This window comes from Emydura macquarii, unplaced genomic scaffold, assembly GCF_026122565.2.
Source record: "Emydura macquarii macquarii isolate MOO-44397 ecotype Brisbane River unplaced genomic scaffold, CSIRO-AGI_Emac_v2 contig_1300, whole genome shotgun sequence".
NCBI lineage: Eukaryota > Metazoa > Chordata > Testudines > Chelidae > Emydura > Emydura macquarii.
In genome coordinates this window covers 2264223-2284600 of record NW_027131437.1, presented here as the reverse complement: position 1 = coordinate 2284600, position 20378 = coordinate 2264223, and the positions used below count along the sequence as shown (strand labels likewise).

The following is a 20378-nucleotide window of genomic DNA, read 5'->3' as shown; positions in this document are numbered from 1 at the left end:
TGTCCTTGTTGAACCTCATTAGATTTCTTTTGGCCCAATCCTCCAGTTTGTTTAGGTCACTCTGTATCCTATCCCTACCCTCCAGGGTATCTACCACTCCCCCCAGCTTCCCCCAAATGCATCGGCTAAATGGGGTTCTGCTGTAGGAACCTTTCCCCTCCAATAAAGTAAATCCCACCCTATCCCCCTGCCCCCTTGCGCCAAAGTTCAGTCCACTGCAGAGCTGCCTGGCCTCCCAGGAACCAGAATCCAATCTTTCATGAAACACCCCTACTCAACAAGATGTCGCCTCAGTGAATGGCTGCAGTGTCTCTTTCTCTACCTGTGATTATTGAATCAGTCTTCTGTCTTTATTTCCAGAGAAAGCACTCGCCTGCCTGGTAGAATGTTCCCTTTTACCTGGGTGTGGTTGTGATTTTTAGCAGTTGTCATTGATGGTTTCCCATTGACTGTTCTGGAGTGGGGCAAGGGTAGGAAATTGAACAATATAGTACATAATCAGCTAGGCAGGGAGCAGTGCCAACTCCCTCCTATTTGAATGGGGCTTCACCAAGACATACGAGTCCCTGGTGACTAACTTTTACTTCAAGACCATAAGAGCAAGATTTTCAATAGTTACATTATTCCATAAACCATGCCCATATACCCATCTCACAATGATGATGAGTATTGGTAAGACCTCGCCAACTATCCTTCAAGGATGACTACCATGAAAGCCAAATATAACGTGAGTAAGTTTGTCAGGTTTGAGCCAGGAGCTGCTTGTAAAGAACAGTGAACTCTTGTGCCAGTTGGCCTCAATGGGCCTCTGTGTCACAATCACCCAAGCATTTTCCTAGTATGCACTATCGTCTTTGTAATTAACAGGCCGGGAATTGGAACCTGAGTCTTCAGCAGATTTCATGCTATAGCCTCAGAACCTTGGATCCAGTGGTCCAGAGCGAGGGAAACGAGGCCCAGAGCTACCATCTCCCAAGACAAAGAATAGCTGGCTGCATCCTTGCCCCATGACCAGTGGTGAGTCATGGAGTCCCCTTGCCCCTATTCACCTCCTCTGAGCAGAGGCAGTGGGGCTATTGTGGAGTCTTCTCTGCTTCATCCTTTGCTGCTCATCAACGTTGTGGAAGAGCAACTAAACACACACATCAGAAAAAAGAGACTCCAGCTCCTGTGGGGTTTGCCATATATAATCCTGAACTCCCTGGAGGCATCCATCCCATCCATCCAAGAGTTCCTGGAGTGCACAGCACTGCTGGACTCTAAAGGGCACCAGAGGCCACTTTTCAGGGCAGAAAGGCGTAAGCACCTTGAACGACACCTGAGAGAGAAAATTGTGCATCACAAATGGGGCCTTCCCAAGAGAATCCAGAAGTCTTTGAAATGTTTTATTCCTCCTGAGGCATCCAAACAGGAGCCCATGCCTGATGAGAAGGTTCCTGTTTCTACCTCTACACAGGCAGAACTGTGTGAAGCTTCATGTGGGAGCCCAGGGGCCTGTACTAACAGGATTTTTCTGACAGCACAGAGCTCTGAGGGCAGTGGACAAACCACAGTGACACTAGATGCTACAGCTAAGACCACTATAGCTGGAAGTATGAGAAATCTTCAGAGACATCAGACCAGGACACAGTCACAGAATAAAACCGGAGAAGAGTCTCTGTTGCTGGAACGGGCTGTGCATACCAACCCAGATGCAACTGAGGGGCCAGTGATTGAGGAGAAGGAAAAACACCTGGAGTTCAAAGGAGGGGAGGAGAACTGTGACCTTTCAGAAGATACCCTGGGCTCCTGGGAGACATATTTGCTGGATACAAGTCCAACAAGCGCACACCCAGCTCTCCTCAATGGGGCTCAGAGTGCAACTGGAACTGGATTCATGGACACACTGTTCAGAAATAACAAAGGACAATGTAATCAGAACCTGCAGTTTGGGACGAAGCTAGAGATGAAATGGGGTGTAGCCTACATGGTCCAGGAATCTTCTCCTGCAGTGAGACCTCCCTCTGCCCTACTCACTTACTGGGAGAGAAAGCCAAGCCCAGGAGCAGAAAATAGCCCAGTAAGTGAGGTCAGTGGGTCTCAAAAATTACCCCATAGGTGCCAATGGGAATTTTCCCAGGGACTCCAAAAGACCATCAATTCTCCAGAACAGGCACAAGCACAGCTGCTTTCACGTGCCAGTGGAGATCAGAGTCCAAAATCTAACTTTGTCCAGGAAGGTCAGAAATTTCTCAGAGTAGCTGGCTCCTGTAGGTCAATAATTATGCACAGAACTGATAGTGATCCTCTAGAGCCCTCTAGAGCCCTGTTACCGCCAGGGCAGTTAGCCTCACGGGAGGGTGAGCATCAAGAGGCGAGACCAAAGATGACTCCTACACAGCTCCCCCTGGAATCCAAAGTGCAACCCAGCCCAACAAGTGCTTCCTTTGCTGAGACACCTTGGGCTTTTGATAGAGACACTCTGAGGAGTCCAAATCTTCAGATTAAATTGGGTCTGCAGAGCCCCTCCCAAGTGCCCGTAACCCCCAGCACCGACCCTGCAGTCTCCTTGCAAACTCCAGGAGCTGAGGGTGAGGAAACTCTTGTTACAGATGACACAAAAAGATACTTTGAATTCCACCTTAGAGAAAAATTGCTGCATCAGAAATGGGGACTCCCTAAGAGACTGCAGGAATCCAGGGCCCTGTTTCTACTGCTGGAAACAACAATAAATTAATGCCTTGCTTCTCCAATGGAGACTGAGATGTGCTGGTCTGGAGCTCCTTACTCTCCTTCCAGGACAGAATTCTACAGTAATTCCCACTTCGTCTAAATTTTATTACCATTAAATATAATTCTGGATAGTCATCATCCATATAAATGTCCAATCTTTTTTAATCTTACATTCCTGGCCTCAACGACTTCCTGTGTCAGTGAGTTCCACAGTCTAATTACACATTGTGTGAAAGAGTATTTCCTTTTGTTAGTTCTGAATTTGCCACTTTTTTATTTCACTGAATGTCCCCTTGTTCTTCTGGTATGAGACAGGGAAAACATAAGTTATTTAAAAAAAGAAAAGCCTCAGATTTTCTCCTAATCACAGGATTCCAGAAATACCAAAAATAACACCAATATAGTTGTAGCTATGTTGGTCCCAGGATATTAGAGAGACAAGGTAAGCATTGGACCAATTTCTGTTGGTGAGAGAGACGAGATTACAAGTCATTCAAAGCTCTTCTTCTTGCAGATACACTGCTGGCTGGGAGGGGATTGTATCTCAGGGATGGGTTGCTAGCTGTGGGGATAGTCCATTAGGGACACATTGCTGACTAGGGAGAAGGGACTTCAGAGGCACGTTTCTGGGTGGGGGGATGGTCTGAAGAAGAGCTCTATGTAGCTCAAAAGCTTGTCCGCCTCACCAACAGAAGTTGATCCAATAAAAGACTTGTCTCTCTAAAGACCACAAGACTCATGATAAAAGCACAAGAGCTGGCAAAACAGCATGGGCCCAGGGTAAATCTCTGTGGCGAGGAAGGATGGCACAGGAGTTAGAGTGCTAGCCTGGGGTTTGGAAGACCTGGATTCACTCCCTGCTCTGCCACAGGCTGTGAAATGGGGATCACAGATTCCAAGACCAGAAGGAGCCACTGTAATCCTGTAGTCTGACCTCCTGTATAACACAGGCCAGAAAACTCCCCAAAAATAATTTCTAGAGCATATCTTTTAGCAAAACAGCCAGTAATAGCACTGCCCTACCTCACAGTGCTGTTGTGTGGATAAATACGTTAAACGTTTGCGAGGTACTCTGATATCACAGCAATGGGGGGTCATATAAGAACCACGTGAGATAGCTGGATACATTGTTCCCTGCCCATGTCTCGCTAGGGCCTTTCGGCTTACTTCTCTTTTTGTTGAAAGTTATAGTTCCTTCCAGTTCAGTATGCTCTGGGAATTTCAATTCCCTCACATAGCTTATTAACAAAGCTGTTACTGAAGAATGTGGTCCTAAATCATTCTAATACCAACAGCAGGTTACGGCAGTGAGCAGTGGCCATCTCTCTGTTAGCTCATTCCTGGGGGGTCACAGTTGGGGCCTACTTCTTTCCCTGGTGGGTGTGGCACAGCCGAGCCATGTTTTGCATGTAGCAACGCTCTCGCAGCAGCTGCTGCGCCTGCTCCTCTAAACGGCGTTTATGTAAATGCAGTGTGCGTGATCGCTGGATGAGCTGCAGCAGCTCTTCCCGCAGCTCTTTGTTCTCACGTTTCACCTGGTCGCTATGCTCCTGCATGCACCTCACAGCCACTTCCTGTGCCTGCTGCACCAGGCGGAGCACTTGCTGCTGGGACTTTTGCTCATAGGCAGCCTTCTCCTGCAGGAAACAGCTCTTAGTCTCCTGCAGGTGCTGAGTGTGCTGCTGCCTGGTGGCCAACAGCTCTCCCTGCAGCTCTCTGATGCGGGCAGCCTGCTCCTGCTGCAGTGCCTGGATTTCCCACAAGCCCTCAACCTCCCTGGTAAGGCGGAGAAGTTCACCCTCCTTGTGCAACAGTTGTTCCTGCAGCGCTGCCTCCTTCCTCTGGTAGTGGGTGAGGAGTTCCTGCTGCTGCCTGCGGATCTCCTCTAGGGCCTGCTTGTTCTGGTCATTCAGGGAGATGATGGCATCCTGGCACCGCTGAGCCCGCTTGGACACATAGCACATGAATGCCTGGCTCTCAGCTCGGAGGTGCTGGGCCTCCTGCTGCAGGAACTTGTTCTCCTCCCGCAGCTGAACCCGTGTCCCTTTCACGTCCTCCAGCTCCTTGCAAAGGCGACTGTACTCCTGCTGTAGCAGCAACTCTTCTCTGCTGGCTGCATCCCCCTCGGCAGCTCCCTCCATGGGCGCAGCCCCAGCTGGCTGCCCCTTCTGCTCTCGCTGCAGCTTCTGCCCTCTCTTGGGGGGCATTGTGGAGCCCTAAGAGAGACACAATAGAAAAAGACACAATAAAAGCCAGTTCAAGAGCCTGTACACACAGTCCCCCAGTGAGCATCAAGAGCAGCTCACAGCCCAGTGAAGGGCAGCTGGGGGGGTGGGGGGCTGGGAAACAGAGACTTCTGGCCCCAGGACTTGTAACACAGCTGGGGGATTTGACAACAGTGGTGACTGCAAAGAAACAGGTGTGGCGGCCAGAATAGGTCTCAGGTTAAAAGGGTGTCTCCTGAAGCCTCCTATTTTTGCTTAAAATCCTATTATCTGTGAGTTTTAAGTGCCCATGCCCCTTGCCACACCAATGGAGCAAAGGGGACCTGGAGAAGGCCATTTCTGCCTGCATTTTCTCCCTCTGTGTGCAGAGTTGGGGGTCATGGCTTCCCTGGGACATGCCTGCCCCTCCCTCCTCTCCCCCACCCCATGCCTGCCCCTCCCTCCTCTCCCCATACCTCCTGCTTCCTCTCATCCCCATGCCAGCCCCCCCAAACCAGACCGCCCCCCACCTCGTACCACTCAGACTCCCCCACCCTGGCCAGGCTCCCCCCGCGGCTCCCGCCACTCTCAAGCGCTGTGATTTCGGGCCCTCTCCCGAAGTTGATCCCGCGCCGCTGCCCCGTTGCCTGGAGACCGGGCGGCCCGGCCCCGTCCCCGCCCCTGCCCGGAGGCCCGCCCCGGGCGAAGCGCAGCCGGGGCTGGACGAAGAGTCGCGGCCCGCCCGAACATACCGGGACCGAGTCTGCGCGCGCGAGGCGGCCGCTCGAGGAGTCGCGGTCGGACTCCGGAGTCACTCCTGGAGCGGCCGCTGCCCGCTGCCCCTCTCCCCCGGACTGCGAGCGGCTGGCCGGAGCCAGGCGGCCCTACTGGGCCCGGTCCCGCCCGGCTGGCTCCGGCTGCAGCTTTCGGGGCTGGTGCCTTGGGCCGGGCCGGCCCCTGCGCACGGGGCTGGTGCCCGGGTCGAGCTGAAGCCTCTGGCCCCGGAGCGTCACCGGGACTGGCGGCCCGACCCCGCCTCCCCGTGCCGGCCCGCCGGGCCCGGGGCACCTTGCTGGGGCGAGCCTGGGGCCTGGTCACCCCGCGCCGCCCCATGGCCCGCTGCTCCCCGCGCCGCGCCGCCCGCGCCCTCCTCCCCCGAGGCAGCGGCTTGGCGACTGGGGCAGGCGGGGTGCCAGGCCCCGGCCCCCCTTTGCCCGCACCCCTGCCCTGCAGTCAGGCCTGGTCCGCTGGTTACTACGTGCCCCAGTCCCATGGAGACTCGCCCCGCTCACGGCCGCTGCAGACTCCTGCCCCTGGGCTGGGGTTTGGAGAGCCCGACCTGAGCTGTTCAGAACAGGATCGAGCAAGGACCGAGGAGGTGGTTGCGTGTGCACCCGTGCAGGAGCCTGGCTCCTGCCAGCAGGCAGTGAAGTGCTGGTTCATGGACACGAATGTGGGCTCGGTGGTAGCAGTGAAAGGGGGAGAACGATTCACAGGATGGAGTCTCATGCCGCCCCTTTAGGAAGAATCAAGTGGGCAAAAGGAGAGCAGGAGGGGCCCTTGTCTACACGGGCCTTGTCTATACTAGCGCTAGGGAAAACTTGTCACTCGGGTATGGGGAAAAACACCTCCCTGAGTGACCTAAGTTTTGCCGGCATAAGCGCTTATGTCGCTACGTTCTGCCAACAGGAGAGAGCTCTGCTGTCGACATAAAACTCGCTCAACGAGCAGCGTGGTTATGTCGGCAGGAGAGCGCCTCCCACAGACATAGCACCCTGCACACTAGCGCTTTTGCCAGCAAAAGTGCTAGTGTTGATGATGCCTGTGTCAAAAATGGCATTACCTGTGTCCAAGTAACTGGTAACTCCCGTGGCATACTGTGGGTGTCCGGTGCCTGGGTGCCAATACTTACATTTGCACCCCTGCTTCCTGCCCCCCGTTGGTGGCAGCACCCTGTTGGGGCGGGGGATATCTGCGGGCCCATTCCCTGCTCTCCTCCACTCCTGCCCTTGGGTGGGCCAGGAGGTGGGAGTGATGGGCAGATGCGCCTAGGCCGGCCAGCAGCAGAGACATGGTGTGATAGGCTCTGCCCTGGAGCCCCACCTTTGGCTGCCTGGCCTCTGCACAGCCAGGATCCCTGCCCTCCTTGCACCCAGCCTGGAGGTGGAGGGGCTGGGACAATGCTTGCTCCCGCTGCAGCGGGAGCCCTCAGCCACCAGCAGGCCTAAGCTGGGGTCAGGTGCAGCTGCCGGGGATGTTAAAGCCCAGTGGCCCCGGCCACCTGCGAAAGCAAGGGGCAGCTCCTTCAGGGCCTGGCCGGTGCCCCCTCAGCCAGTGCCCAGGGGCATGGCTCCACCCCCTTGGTATGCCATTGGATAACTCAGAAGAAAATCATCCTGAATGTTTATGACTCAATGTTGTAATAGAAAAAGCACAAGATGGAGTATTAAGTGGTGTGTGCTATAGACTGCTGAATCATACTAGGGCAGTTGTTCTCAACCGGGGGGGGACGTAGAGGTCTCCCAGGGGAGGTCAGGCTGTCATCCCTACCTCCCAGGGTGTCTGGCTTCCCCGCTGCCTCACCGGGGTTTGGGGTGCCTGGCTTCAGCCGCACCATTGGGGCTTGAGGAACCCAACTTCTACACTGCCTCCCTACGGCTGGGGCGCCCGGCTGCAGTGCCACCACCCAGGGCTTGTCTCCTGGCTCTCAGTCCTGCGCCGAGGGCTTTAGCTCTCAACAACCTTGTGACCCTCATGGCGCTCATGACCCCCCCAGTTGAGAAACCCTGCTCTACCATAATACAAGCATCTGGTACACACAACCACTACATTTTAACAGTGTATCATAATATGTACCATAACGTAACCACGGTATACTGGTATGAGACAGGCGTTTTATGTCAGTTCCTGATGCGTGCAAGCACATTGCTGAGCGGATAGATTTTTAAAACGAGGAGCTGAAAACAGCAGTCGTGGAGACAGTAAAAGTTCTAAGAACTTGAAAATGACTGGAAAAAAATCAGGTCTGTGAGGAATATATTGCTTTTGGATTCATATCTGCAAATAGTGATCCACCTGAAGCTCTGTTTCCTTTTCGGCTAAACTATTTCAAATAACGGTATGAAGCTGGCAAAAACATTTGAAGACAAAACACCCTATGCATGCAGGTAAGCCAGTAGAAGTTTTTGAAAGAAAGCTTTCTGAGTTCCAGACATGCCAGCTTAACATGAAAAAAGCTTCAACTATTTCTACAAAAGCACTCAGCTTCATTCGCTGTCTCTCTTCTTGTAGCAAAATCAAAGCTGCCGTACACAATTGCAGAAGATCTGATTCTGCCTGGCCCTGTGGCGCTTGCAGAACACATGCTTGATTTTTAAAAAAAGCAGTGGATGGTTTCCAGCAAGTACCCTTATCAAATGACACTGTGTGTTGTAGAATTGCAGACATGGAGGAGGATATTGTCTCTCAACTTGTGGAGAAACTTGAAATGGCAAAAACATTTGCTTTTCAGCTTGATGAGTTCAAGGCTATTAGTGAAGCTCAGGTGATTGCTTATGTTTGATACCCTGAAACCACCAACAGCCTGTTTTGCAAAAGTAGAAAGGGAAACTCAACTGGAGAGGACATTTTTAAACAGATTGACTTTTTTTTCTGAACACAATTTGAGTAGGAATTTATGCAAATTCATCTGCACTTACAGAGCTGCTGCAATGACCAGGAGAGTGAATGCACTTGTAGCTAGGATCAGGAAAGACAATCCTTCCTTGCAGTGGGTGCACTGTATCATACATACACAGAGAGGCACTTGCTTCAAAAAAGGTGAGTTTTGAACTGCACGAAGGTTTAAACGAGTCCGTCAATTTTGTCAAATCCATGCCACTTAATGCTTGCCTCTTTCACATTGTTTGCGAAGAAATGGGCTCAGCATATCACCAACTGTTGCTTCACACAGAGGTTTGTTGGCTTTTGAGAGGGAAAGTACTAGACAGACTTTGAATTATGCATAGAAGTTTGCACGTTTCATTCATCCCGTCTTGCCTCTGACAATACTATGTGATTAGCTCAATTTGCCTACCTCACACGTATATTTAGCAAGCTTAATGATCTAAATTTGTCCATGCAAGGCGGTGCCACTAACATTCTGAATCTCTATGACGAAGTGAATGCTTTTATTAAGAAAACTGAATTCTGGAAGTCCAAACATGGAGGCAAAGACTACCTTTCTTCCATTGCTTCATGCGTATGTCAATGATGTCCGCAGAAGGGAAATGGAGCAGAGCAAAATTAAAGAAATACTAATAGATCATTTGGCTTCCTTGACAGCTGAGTTCAAGCCATATTTCCCCAACAAAGCACACAATGCATCTTAACTCGACTGGGTGAGAAACCCATTCATTTTGTCAGATGTTAGCCACAGTTACCTCACTGCCAGTCAGCAAGAAAATCTTCTTGAGCTGTTCTCAGACTGTGATCTGTGTATGAAGTTTAATGACTCCACACTAATCCAGTTTTGGTGTTTAGCTGTGGCGTACCATTGGTCTCCAGCGCCTGGGAGCCAATGCTGGCATTTGCACCCCCCCCCTCACTGGGTGGGAGGGTGGCCATGAAGCCTCCAGTGGTGCTTGGCTGTGCAGGGGCAGAGGCCCCCAGCGCAGCCCAGCCATTCTGCACCCCCTCCCTGCCCCACATTCACAGCGGCTGGCCAGGAGCTGCTCCATCTGGTGCCAGCCCCACCCCCAAGCAACACAGTGGCAGCTTCCCCCCTCTTGGTCCCACCTCTTCCCCCATCCCTCTCCCACGTGGGCCCAGTGCCCCCTCCCAGCACCTCTCCTGCCCCAAGCAGAGTGGTGACCACTTCCCCCTACTGGCCCCACCCCTCTGCCACATGGGTCCCTCTGGCACTCCCCTCCAGGCTGGTGCCTGGGGGCATGGCCTTCTCGGCCCCGTCTTGCCCCCCTTGGTACACTGCTGTGTTTAGTACAGACCGTGGGAACCATGCTTTGGATGTTCTGTTACTTTTTGGGTCAACAGATCTTTGTGAAGGCTCATTTACTGCTAGGACTGCCATCAAGACAAAGAGTAGGAACAGACAGTGTGAAGAAAAATTGCATTGTTGCTGTCACTGCACTGCCTCCCAGAATAACAAGGCTCACATGTGAAAAACAGGCTCAAGTATCACACTGAAATTTAAGTACAATATTCATATTTCAGTCCATTTATTTTACAATTATATGGTAAAAATAAGAAAATAAGCAATTTTTCCAGTAATAGCGTGCTGTGACACTTCTGTATTTTTTATGTCTGTTTTGTAAGCAAGTAATTTTTAAATGAGGTGAAAGCTGGGGGTACACAAGACAAATCAGACTCCTGAAAGGGATACAATAATATGGAAAGTTTGAGAATCACTGCACTAGGGAACAGGATAAATGGCTACTTATGCATCTGTCTGTAACATGTAGGAAAAAAGTTGCATCATCATGGGGGAGCTTCAATTTGAGTGACATGCTTGAGGTCTCATACTGCCAGTACTAAAACATCACTGGAATTTCTAAATACCACCCATATCCATTTCCTAACAAAAAACGTTGCATCCAACATGGGGGAATTCTCTACTAGACCTCATCTTGACAGATAAAGAAGAACTGAGCACAGAACTAAAAATTATAGCTTAGGTGTAAATGACCATGATCTGATCACACTGATAATGTACAAAGAGAATGAAGTCCAAACCAGTGAGCTATGTAGTCGATGCTTTAAAAGAGCCAGTTTCGCACAGCTAAAAACAATTATGGGCCCAATCAGCTAGGAGGAAGAATTTAATCAGAAAACTGTGAATGATGATTAGGAATTGTTTAAGAATATTTACTAGATGCCCCAAATGCCACAATTCCACAAAAGAGGAAAATGGCCGTAGTGATTAAAAAACTGACCTGGTTTTGAGAGGAAGTCAAGACAGTTATTTATATATATTTTTTTAAAAGTATATAAACAATGGAAGAAAGGGGAAGGTTGATCGCAACAAATATAAATCAGAAGCGAGGCATTGTAGAAAATTGATAAGAGAATCAAAGGGACACAATGAGAAATCTATGGGTAACTGAGTTAAGGACAATAAGAAGGAGTTTAAATATATTAAGAACAAAAAGAAGCCTAACAATGGTCCATTACTAAATGGAAACTGTAGAATTATCAGTAATAATGCAGAAAAGATAAAAATGATCAGTAAATATTTCTGTTTTATATTTGGAAAAATAACAGATGATGTAGTCATATCATATCACAATGCTCTTTCCATTCCACTAGTGTCTTAGAGGATGTTAAATAGCAGCTACTAAAGTTAGATATTTTTAATCAGCAGATCTGGAGAACTTGCATCCAAGAGTTTTAAAAGAACTGGCTAAGGAGCTTGCAGGACCATTAATGTTGATTTTCAATAAATTTTGGAACACTGTTGGAGTTCCAGAAGACTGAGAGAAAGCTAATGTTGTGCCAATAAGTAAAAAGGGCAAATGGGATGACTGGGATAGTTATAGGCCTGTCAGTTTGACATTGATCCTGGGCCACAAAATAGAGTGGCTGATATGGGACTCAACTAATAAAGATTTTTTAAAAGGTAGTATAAATAATGCCAGTCAACATAGTCTTATGGAAAATAGATCCTGTCAAAATAACTTGGTATCTTTTTTGGTGAGATTGTACGTTTGGTTGATAAAGGAAATAGTGTTGATGTAATATACTTCTGTAAGGTGTATGACTTGGTACAGCACAATATTTTGATTAAAAAAGTAGATTGATATAAAATCAATGTGATACACAAATTGGATTAGAAGCTGACTAATTCAAAATGTAATTGTAAATGAAGGACTCATAATTGAGCAGATGTATTTGTGTTGGTATCCTGCAGGGATTGGGTCTTGGCCCTATGCTATTTAAACATTTTTATCAATGACATGGAAGAAAATAATCACTGATAAAGATTGTAGAGGACACAAAAATTGGGAGAATGGTAAATAATAAAGAGGACAGGTCACTGATACAGAGCAATCTGGATCACATGGTAAGCTAGGTGTATGCAACCAATAGGTGTTTTAATGAGGATACATTTAAATGTATACATCTCGGGGGGGAAATGTTGGCCATACTCCCAGGACTCTATCCTGGGAAGCTCTGACTCTAAAAAAGATTCAGGGGTGGTGGTGGATAATCAGCTGAACATGAGCTCCCAGTACAACGCTGTGGCCAAAAGGGCTAAAGTGATCCTTGGATCTGCATAAACAGGGGACTCTTAAGGAGGGGTAGAGAGGTTATTTTACCTGTGTATTTGGCACTGGTGTGACTGCTACTGGAATACTGAATCCACTTGTGGTGTGCACAATTCAAGAAGGATATTGGTAAACTGGAGGGGGTTCAGAGGAGAATCATAAGAATGCTTAAAAGATTACAAATTCAGAGCTAAGTAATTACACGTTGGAAGTAAGGCATACATTTTTAACAGCGAGAGCGGTTAACCATTGGAACAATTCACGCAGGGTTGTGGTGGATGCTCCATCACTGACAATTTTTCAATCCAGATTGGATGTTTTTCTAAAAGATCAGCTCTAGGAATTATTTGGGGGAAGTTCCTTGGCCTGTGTTATACAGGTGGTCAGATTAGATGATTGCTATCGTCCTTTCTGGCCTATGAATCTGTGTTTCCTGTTGTGATCATGGCCAGAATGGCAGGACTCATTGTGTTCGTGGGAGCAGACACTAAGTGTGATTGTGTCCTGTTAACAGGGGCATCGTTAACTCGGATGCTACTTAAATGGGATGCTGGGCAGCCTGAGAATCTCAATGGAGGAGCCAAAGTTTCAGAGATGCTGTTTTTGGCCTGGTTCCCTGCACTGCTGCACAGAGCCTGTCCTTCCTAGGATGAAACATAGATTCTTCCTCCCCCACCACCTCTCCTCTCATCTCACTGCTTTGGATTCATTTCCCTCTTTTCCATAGCTCTTCCTACCTTCACATCCAACCCCACTCACTAACAAACCCCGCATCTCCCCAATGCAGCCAGCCCCATTTACATGCCTGCCCCTCCACCTCTATGTGCCCAACCCCTCCCATCTCCATGTTCTGACCCCCAACCCCTATGTCCATGCTCCTGGCCCCCCCATAACAGAATGGTCACTGAGGAAGTGACAAGAGACATGGACAATTAAGTGCATCAAATGGACTCACGATTAAAGGCAATTGCATCGCAATTCCAAATGCAATGAAAGGAAAAATCCTAAACCTCACCCGTGAAGGACGTCAAGGGCTAACTGAATGCTGTGAAAATGCACTAACCAGTCAGTGTGTTGGCCAGGCATCAAAAAGGATCTCAAGAAGGAAGTATTTGCATGTGAATGTTACAGAACTAACAGACCAACACAACACAAAGAACCTCTACCAACACCTCTCCAAGGCAGACCCTGGTAGAGACTAGCTGCAGATTTAAGCAAAGTCACAGTACATCGTTATCTGGGTGTAGTGGACTATTTCCCCAGGTATATAGAAATCATGGATTTGACAGACATAACATGTTGCAACCTTAGTGAGAAACTGAAGTGCACTTTTGCTAATTTCACTAGTCCTGAACAGCAAGTGATGGACAATGGCCCACAATTCACTGCATCAGCATCTAAGACATTCTGAATGAAATACGGTTTTAATCATGTTGTTAGCAGTCCACATTACCCAACAAGTAAATGGAGACTAAGTGAGCTGTACAGAGAGCCAAGAAAATCCTACAGGAGGAAGATCCATTCATTGCTTTTCTGAGGAACAGATCAACACAAAGCAGCTACTGGATATAGTCCAGCCCAAGTCCTGCTGGGAAGACAACTCAGAACTACTGATGCGACTTTGGAAAACCATCTAAACTAGACATGCACAGAGAAGCCAAATAGGATAAAAAGAGCTTATGAATGCTTTTACAATAGATGTCACTCCGTTAGAGATCTGCCAGATCTAGAATCTGGTGACCATGTTTGTGTCAAAGTAGATGGAGAGAAAGTCTGGAAATTCCAGCTGTTGTAAAGAAAAACAATTAATCAGCCTGATTATATGTGCTCGCAAGCAATAGTGGAGAGTTCAACAGGAACTGTCAATATCTTCAATCTGTTCCTCAGACAGAACAATCCAGAGAGAGAACTCTACAGATGGCAGACGCAGAAGAAAAAGACGATTCAAAAGATTCCAACACTGCCAGAAACAGTTGGTTCAACTAAGTTGTTATGCGTTCAGGTCATGTAATTAGAAAAACCAGTGTGATTCAAAGCCATTTAATAGACTGACCCATACTGAAATTAAAGATAATATTATAGTGTGCATTTTGTAAAATTAAATGGGGGAGATGTAATGGAATGCTAAACCGAATGATACTGTTCAGCCACTAGGTGACAGTGTAATCTTATCGGAACTAGTGGTTAAATATAGCCAGCAGTATATTAAAGCAGAAAAGCAACCTTTTCAGACTACTGTACCCTTTTCAGGAGTCTGATTTGTCTTGGGTACCCACAAGTTTCACCTCATTTAAAAACTACTTGCTTACAAAATCAGCCATAAAAATACAAAAGGACCATAGCACACTGTTACAGAAAAATTGGTTACTTTCTCAGTTTTACCATATAATTACAAAACACATTGATTGGAATCTAAATATTGTACTAACATTGCAGTGTATAGTAGATAGAGCAGTATTAAAAAGTCATCCTATGAAATGTTAGTTTGTGCTGACTTCACTGGTGCTTTATACGTAGCCTCTTGTAAAAGTAGGCAATATCTAGATGAGCTGCTATACCCTGGAAGATCTATGCATACCACCAGGATCTATGCATACCCCTGGTTGAGAACCACTGAATTAAAAGTCCTTATGGAAGACACATCTCTGGCATCACTCTCTCTTGCTCAAGGAGGCTCTGGAGCCAGTCTACATCTGGTAGGAGAGCCTGACCTATTATTAGCACCCCTGCAACTTACCAGGTACATGAAGTACATGACACCTCTCCTCCCCCACAAACACACTGCCATGTGCCCAGCCCCACTCACTTTCACATGCGCAACCCCTTCACTCCATGTGGTTGCCCATCCCCCCGCCATGTGTCAACCCCCCCATGCCCTTGATTCCATGCACTCACATGCCCAGCTACCTACCCCCCGACGCCCGACCCCCACCTCCATGCACCCAGCCCCTCATGCACTCAACTCCACTTGCTTTTACATGCCTGATCCCCCCACCTCCACACATCTGCCCTCCCATGTGCTGACCCCCCCCACCTCCACACATCTGCCCTCCCACACCCAACCCCCACACACCTGCCCAACTCCCACCTCCACACATCTGCCCCCCCCCCATGTGCCTGAGGCCACCTGACCACCACGCATCCACCTCTCCTTTGTCCCTAGAATCATAGAATCATAGAATATTAGAGTTGGAAGGGACCTCAGGAGGTCATCTAGTCCAACCCCCTGCTCAAAGCAGGACTAACCTCAGCTATATCATCCCAACCAGGGCTTTGTCAAGCCTCAGTTTAAAAACCTGTAAGGATGGAGATTCCACCACCTCCCTAGGTAACCCATTCCAATGCTTCACCACCCTCCTAGTAAAAAACTTTTTCCTAATGTCCAACCTAGACCTCCCCCTGCAACTTGAGACCGTTGCTCCTTGTTCTGTCATCTGCCACCACCGAGAACAGCCTAGCCCCATCCTCCCTAGAACCCCCTTTCAGGTAGTTAAAAGCCGCTATCAAATCCCCCTCACTCTTCTCTTTTGCAGACTAAACAAGCCCAGTTCCCTCAGCCTCTCCTCATAAGTCCTGTGCTCCAGCCCCCTAATCATTTTGGTTGCCCTCCGCTGCACTCTCTCCAAATTGTCCACATCTTTTTTGTAGTGGGGGGCCCAAAACTGGACACAGTATTCTAAATGCGGCCTCACCAATGCCGAATAGAGGGGAATAATCACTTCCCGTGACCTGCTGGCAATGCCCCTCCTAATGCAGCCCAATATTCCATTAGCCTTCTTGACAACCAGGGCACACTGCTGACTCATATCCAGCTTTTTATCCACCGTTACCCCCAGGTCCTTTTCTGCAGAGCTGCTGCCCAGCTCGTCGGTCCCCAGTCTATAGCTGTGCATGGGATTCTTCCTTCCTAAGTGGAGGACTCTGCACTTGTCCTTGTTGAACCTCATTAGATTTCTTTTGGCCCAATCCTCCAGTTTGTTTAGGTCACTCTGTATCCTATCCCTACCTTGCAGGGTATCTACCACTCTGTATCCTATCCCTACCTTGCAGGGTATCTACCACTCCCCCCAATGCCCCAATGCCTGATCCTGTCCTCGCTCCACAACCTCAACTTCCCACCTCCATGCGCCCAATTCCCACCTCCATCTGCCTGACCCTCCTATGCACCTGCCACCCCCTTTCCCCATGCCTGCCCTCACTCACTCTTACAGATCCAGCCCCCACTGCCACACATCCAACTCCCTCATGTGCCCAGCATCCCCCCACCACAGGCCTGCACCCACTCGCTCTCACATGCCCACTCCCTTGATGATGCAGCTGGACAGTCACGTGCAGCTCGGCAGGTGAATTCTGGGCCTGAGCAGTTTGCCAGCTAAGGCCAGTCATGACTAGGAGGTAGCTACTCTGTGCCGTGCTGCTGGCAGAGTCTGGCCATGGAGCTACCGGCCCATCAGCTCAGTGGAGGGGGCGGGAGCTGACTCAGCAGTTAGAACAAACCCTCCCTCATTGTAAGGTCCGAGGCCTCGGTTTTTTTGTCTAAGCTTAGGCCTTGTTCTTGGGCTAAGCAGCAGCAGCTATATCAGGAGAAGCAGCAGCCATAAGCTAAGTAGCAGGTGGTCACGTCTTCACATTCCTGAAACTGCTTCAAGACAATGTCACATTGGGCTGTGAAGAAGGTGATACTGTCCTAATAGTACCTACCACCATCAGATAAAGAAACAGCGCTTAAGATGCTTAAAGAAAACTCTTTTTGATAGTGTGCTGTCTGGAAAGGAATCACTTATCAAAAATTGTGGTTGTAAAATCTATACGTCTTATTGTTTTGTCTTTATGGTACCCACGTCTCTATTGTTTAGCTGAAAGATTTCTGTCTGCTTCTTTGATTGTTTCTCTCTGTTGCATAACTAAGTGTGTGCTATTTAAATCAATTAAGGTGGTGGGATACGATTGGTTAAAGAACTGTTTCCTAATGGGCTAGGATTGGTGTTTTCTAGAACTTCAGTTTAAAATGATTGGTTAAGGTACAGCTAAGCAGGACTCAAGTTTCACTATATAAACTGAGGTCCAAAAGAAAGTTCTTTGGAATCTAACTCCAAGACACAGCCCAAGAAGATCAGAGCTGCCAGACCTCAACACCTTGCCAACCATACTGTGCAGAAACTGGAGTCCCCAGATGATCTAATCCGGACTGGCCACCAGGAGAAGTTTGTCTGCCTTACTGGGAGTGGTGAGCATTGGATGCTCAGCGTGTGTGTTCTGTGCTGGTAATTGTTAATAAATAGAGAATAAGCATATTACTGTGTAAGGCTCCTTCACTGGTAAAAGATCCTGCAAACGCGCAGAGAATTACACCCAGAGCCCTAGGGATTGAAGTACCCCCACTTTCCCAACTGACCAGGTTACACTTGGAGCCCTACAGCCTGGGAATGGGTGACCCTGAGCCCTAGAGTGTGAATTGGGTAAAGGTAGGTGCCTTCCCCACAGAGCCCCTACGGATGGGGAAAGGATGGGGGTGCTTTAACTGGGTTATGCCGTGAGTCCTACAGACAGGGGTAAAGATGGGGTGCCCTAGTGTGTGGGTAACATCATGACAACATGGGCTGTGGCCAAGATCCCTGCTACTACTCTGGGCTGTTTCTGCCCCTTGGGAATATTAGCTCCAGAGTCAGCCAGAGCAGCCTGCAGGCCCCCAATTTGCAGACTGCAGAGGTGAAGCTCACTGCACCTGCACTGCACGGTGGCGCTCAGCTATAGCCAAGGCCCTTGCCCTCAGTCTATACTGATCAGGTGGGGCAGACTGGCAGCTGGAATGCCATGCCACCAAGTGCTAAAGGGGAGGCTGCCCTTGTTGGCCAAAATCTTGTTTTTGAAATATATGTAAGAACAGAGCCACAAACACCCCCCTACCAAAAGGCACATCAGTCCGAATCAAAAGCTAAAACCTCAAACTGACTCTGACTGTTCTACCCTTTTAAATGTTAATTCAAGTCTGTCTGTACTTTGTATAATTTTAAGATGGTTTGTAAATGTCTGTACTATGTCCACTGGCCAATTTATCTGTTAATTTTACCTGCTTCCAATATATTTGTAAAAATCCTATTCTAAGTACAAAAGCCACACTGCAATGTAATGTATCTATCTAATTGTGAAAGACACTGTCAAAAATGAAATAAGGTTTGCTCTAAAAATAATATGTAAGTTTTTCAGCTAGGAGTTGGCCCTGAGTGATTGAAGTGTGAATGGCTGAGCAATTGAGTTGGGTGTAGACAAAAAGAGTGATTGAACAATTGGTCTGAGTAAGGGATATCGAAACAGACATGAAGAAAACACCAGCCTCACCTAAAACGCTTGAGGGAAGAAGAAAGAAGCAAAGATGATCAAATGGCCGAAGAGGAGCCCACCCTGATAACTTTGGAGCCAGCCCATTTCAAAGGACAAAATCTGATCAGGCTTGCAACAATGTGGGTGATTGAGGATCACACCAAGAATGCAGTTGCAGCATGACAATGCAAAACCCATAGACTTACATGGGGTCCTTTCCCTATAAAATGGGACAAGAAGATAAAGGCTGGAGGTTCGGGTCTACAACATCACACCAGCCAGGAGCACCGGTGTGCATCGGCAGAACCTTGCTCCTCATCCTCATGCTCTAGTCACCTGGCCAGTGACTATCATGAGCACTAAGAAGCTGGTAACTATGACATCTGGAAGATCCCTATGTATGTTTGTCTGTCTCTATCTGTGTGTGCCTGTCAGTGTGTGTGAATGTGAATGAAAGCATCAATTGAAACATGTCTCTGTAATTTGTAGTATTGATATAATGTTAATACTGTTTTCCTAGTGTTTACATTATTATTAATGCTATTTCACTAAGTAGAGCACAATATTAATGTTATTACAGTGTTGATACTTTTCTTTTCTTTGATACTATCTACAGAAGTTTCTGTGTTCACAATAAATGCGGCTTGTTGCCTTATCCCCTAATAAGATCCTGTAATATTTGTTATTTGGGTAACACCCTCATAGCAGGGGCTCTGCAGGCCCTGTGGCAAGAGGAACGGTTACTGCATGACATGCTGGCTATGTGTACTGGCTGCCCAGCCTGGCCAGAAAGCTCAGTTCCGCTGCCTGGTGTGGGAATTGCGCCATAACCTTGTTTTCTCAGAGCGCAGCTGTGACAAAGTGGAGATAGGCTTAATGTTTTTTCGGAATACTGTGCATGTGCCTCACTTTCCCCATTGCATCTGACAAAGTGGGTTCTGCCCACGAAAGCTTATGTCCAAATAAATTTGTTAGTCTTTAAGGTGCCACAGGACTCTCGCTACTTTCCCCATTTGTAACTCACGTATTTCAATGATGAGACTGGGGTGTGTGATCACTGCAGGGACCACTAATGGGCGGGTGAGCCTTCCTCTAGCGACACGTACACAGACAATGGCCCCTCTTCCCAGGAGCAAACTGGCAGTGACCGGTTGCAGCAGGAAGAAACAAGGAGAAGTGACCAACTTGCCTGGGAAGGAGACAAAAAACTGGGGAGGTAAAAAGGGGTGTGTCTGAGGCTGGTGGAAGGGCCAGTCCTCTGTTGGGGATCCCTGGGAGCAAAGGTCAAGAATTGGGGTCTGGAATTGCCCTAGGTGCTTGTTGCTATAACTGTCTGATTAACAGAATCATAGAAGATGAGGGTTGGAAGGGACCTCAGGATGTATCTAGTCTAACCTGCTGCTCAAAGCAAGACCTACCCCAATTAAATCATCCCAGCCGGGGCTTTGTCAAGCCAGGCCTTAAAAATCTCCAAGGATGGAGATTCCACCACCTCCCTACGTAACCCATTCCAGTGCTTCACCACCCTCCTAGGAAAAAGTTTTTCCTAATATCCAACCTAGACCTCCCCACTGCAACATGAGTCCATTGCTCCTTGTTCTGTCATCTGCCACCACTGAGAACAGTCTAGTTCCAACCTCTTTGGACCCCCTTCAGGAAGTTAAAGGCTGCTATCAAATCCCCTCTCATTCTTCTCTTTTGCAGACTAAACAAGCCCAGTTCCCTCACTCTCTCCTCATAAGTCTTGTGCTCCAGCCCCCTCATCATTTCCATTGCCTTCCACTGCACTCTCTCTAACTTCTCCACATCCTTCCTGTAGTGGGGGGGGGGCCCAAAACTGGACACAATACTCCAAATGTGGCCTCACCAGTGCTAAACA

General features: G+C 48.3%; 1 protein-coding gene across 1 annotated transcript; it reads right to left on the bottom strand.

Moving 5' to 3' along the window:
• Positions 1-3432: 3432 nt before the first annotated feature.
• Positions 3433-6072, bottom strand: CCDC121 (coiled-coil domain containing 121). The gene is made up of 2 exons (XM_067550568.1): positions 5669-6072; positions 3433-4928 (listed from the first exon to the last, which is right to left on the bottom strand). The coding sequence occupies exon 2, from the start codon at positions 4917-4919 to the stop codon at positions 4074-4076; it is 846 nt and encodes a 281-aa protein (XP_067406669.1). The 5' UTR covers positions 4920-4928; positions 5669-6072; the 3' UTR covers positions 3433-4073.
• Positions 6073-20378: the final 14306 nt, after the last annotated feature.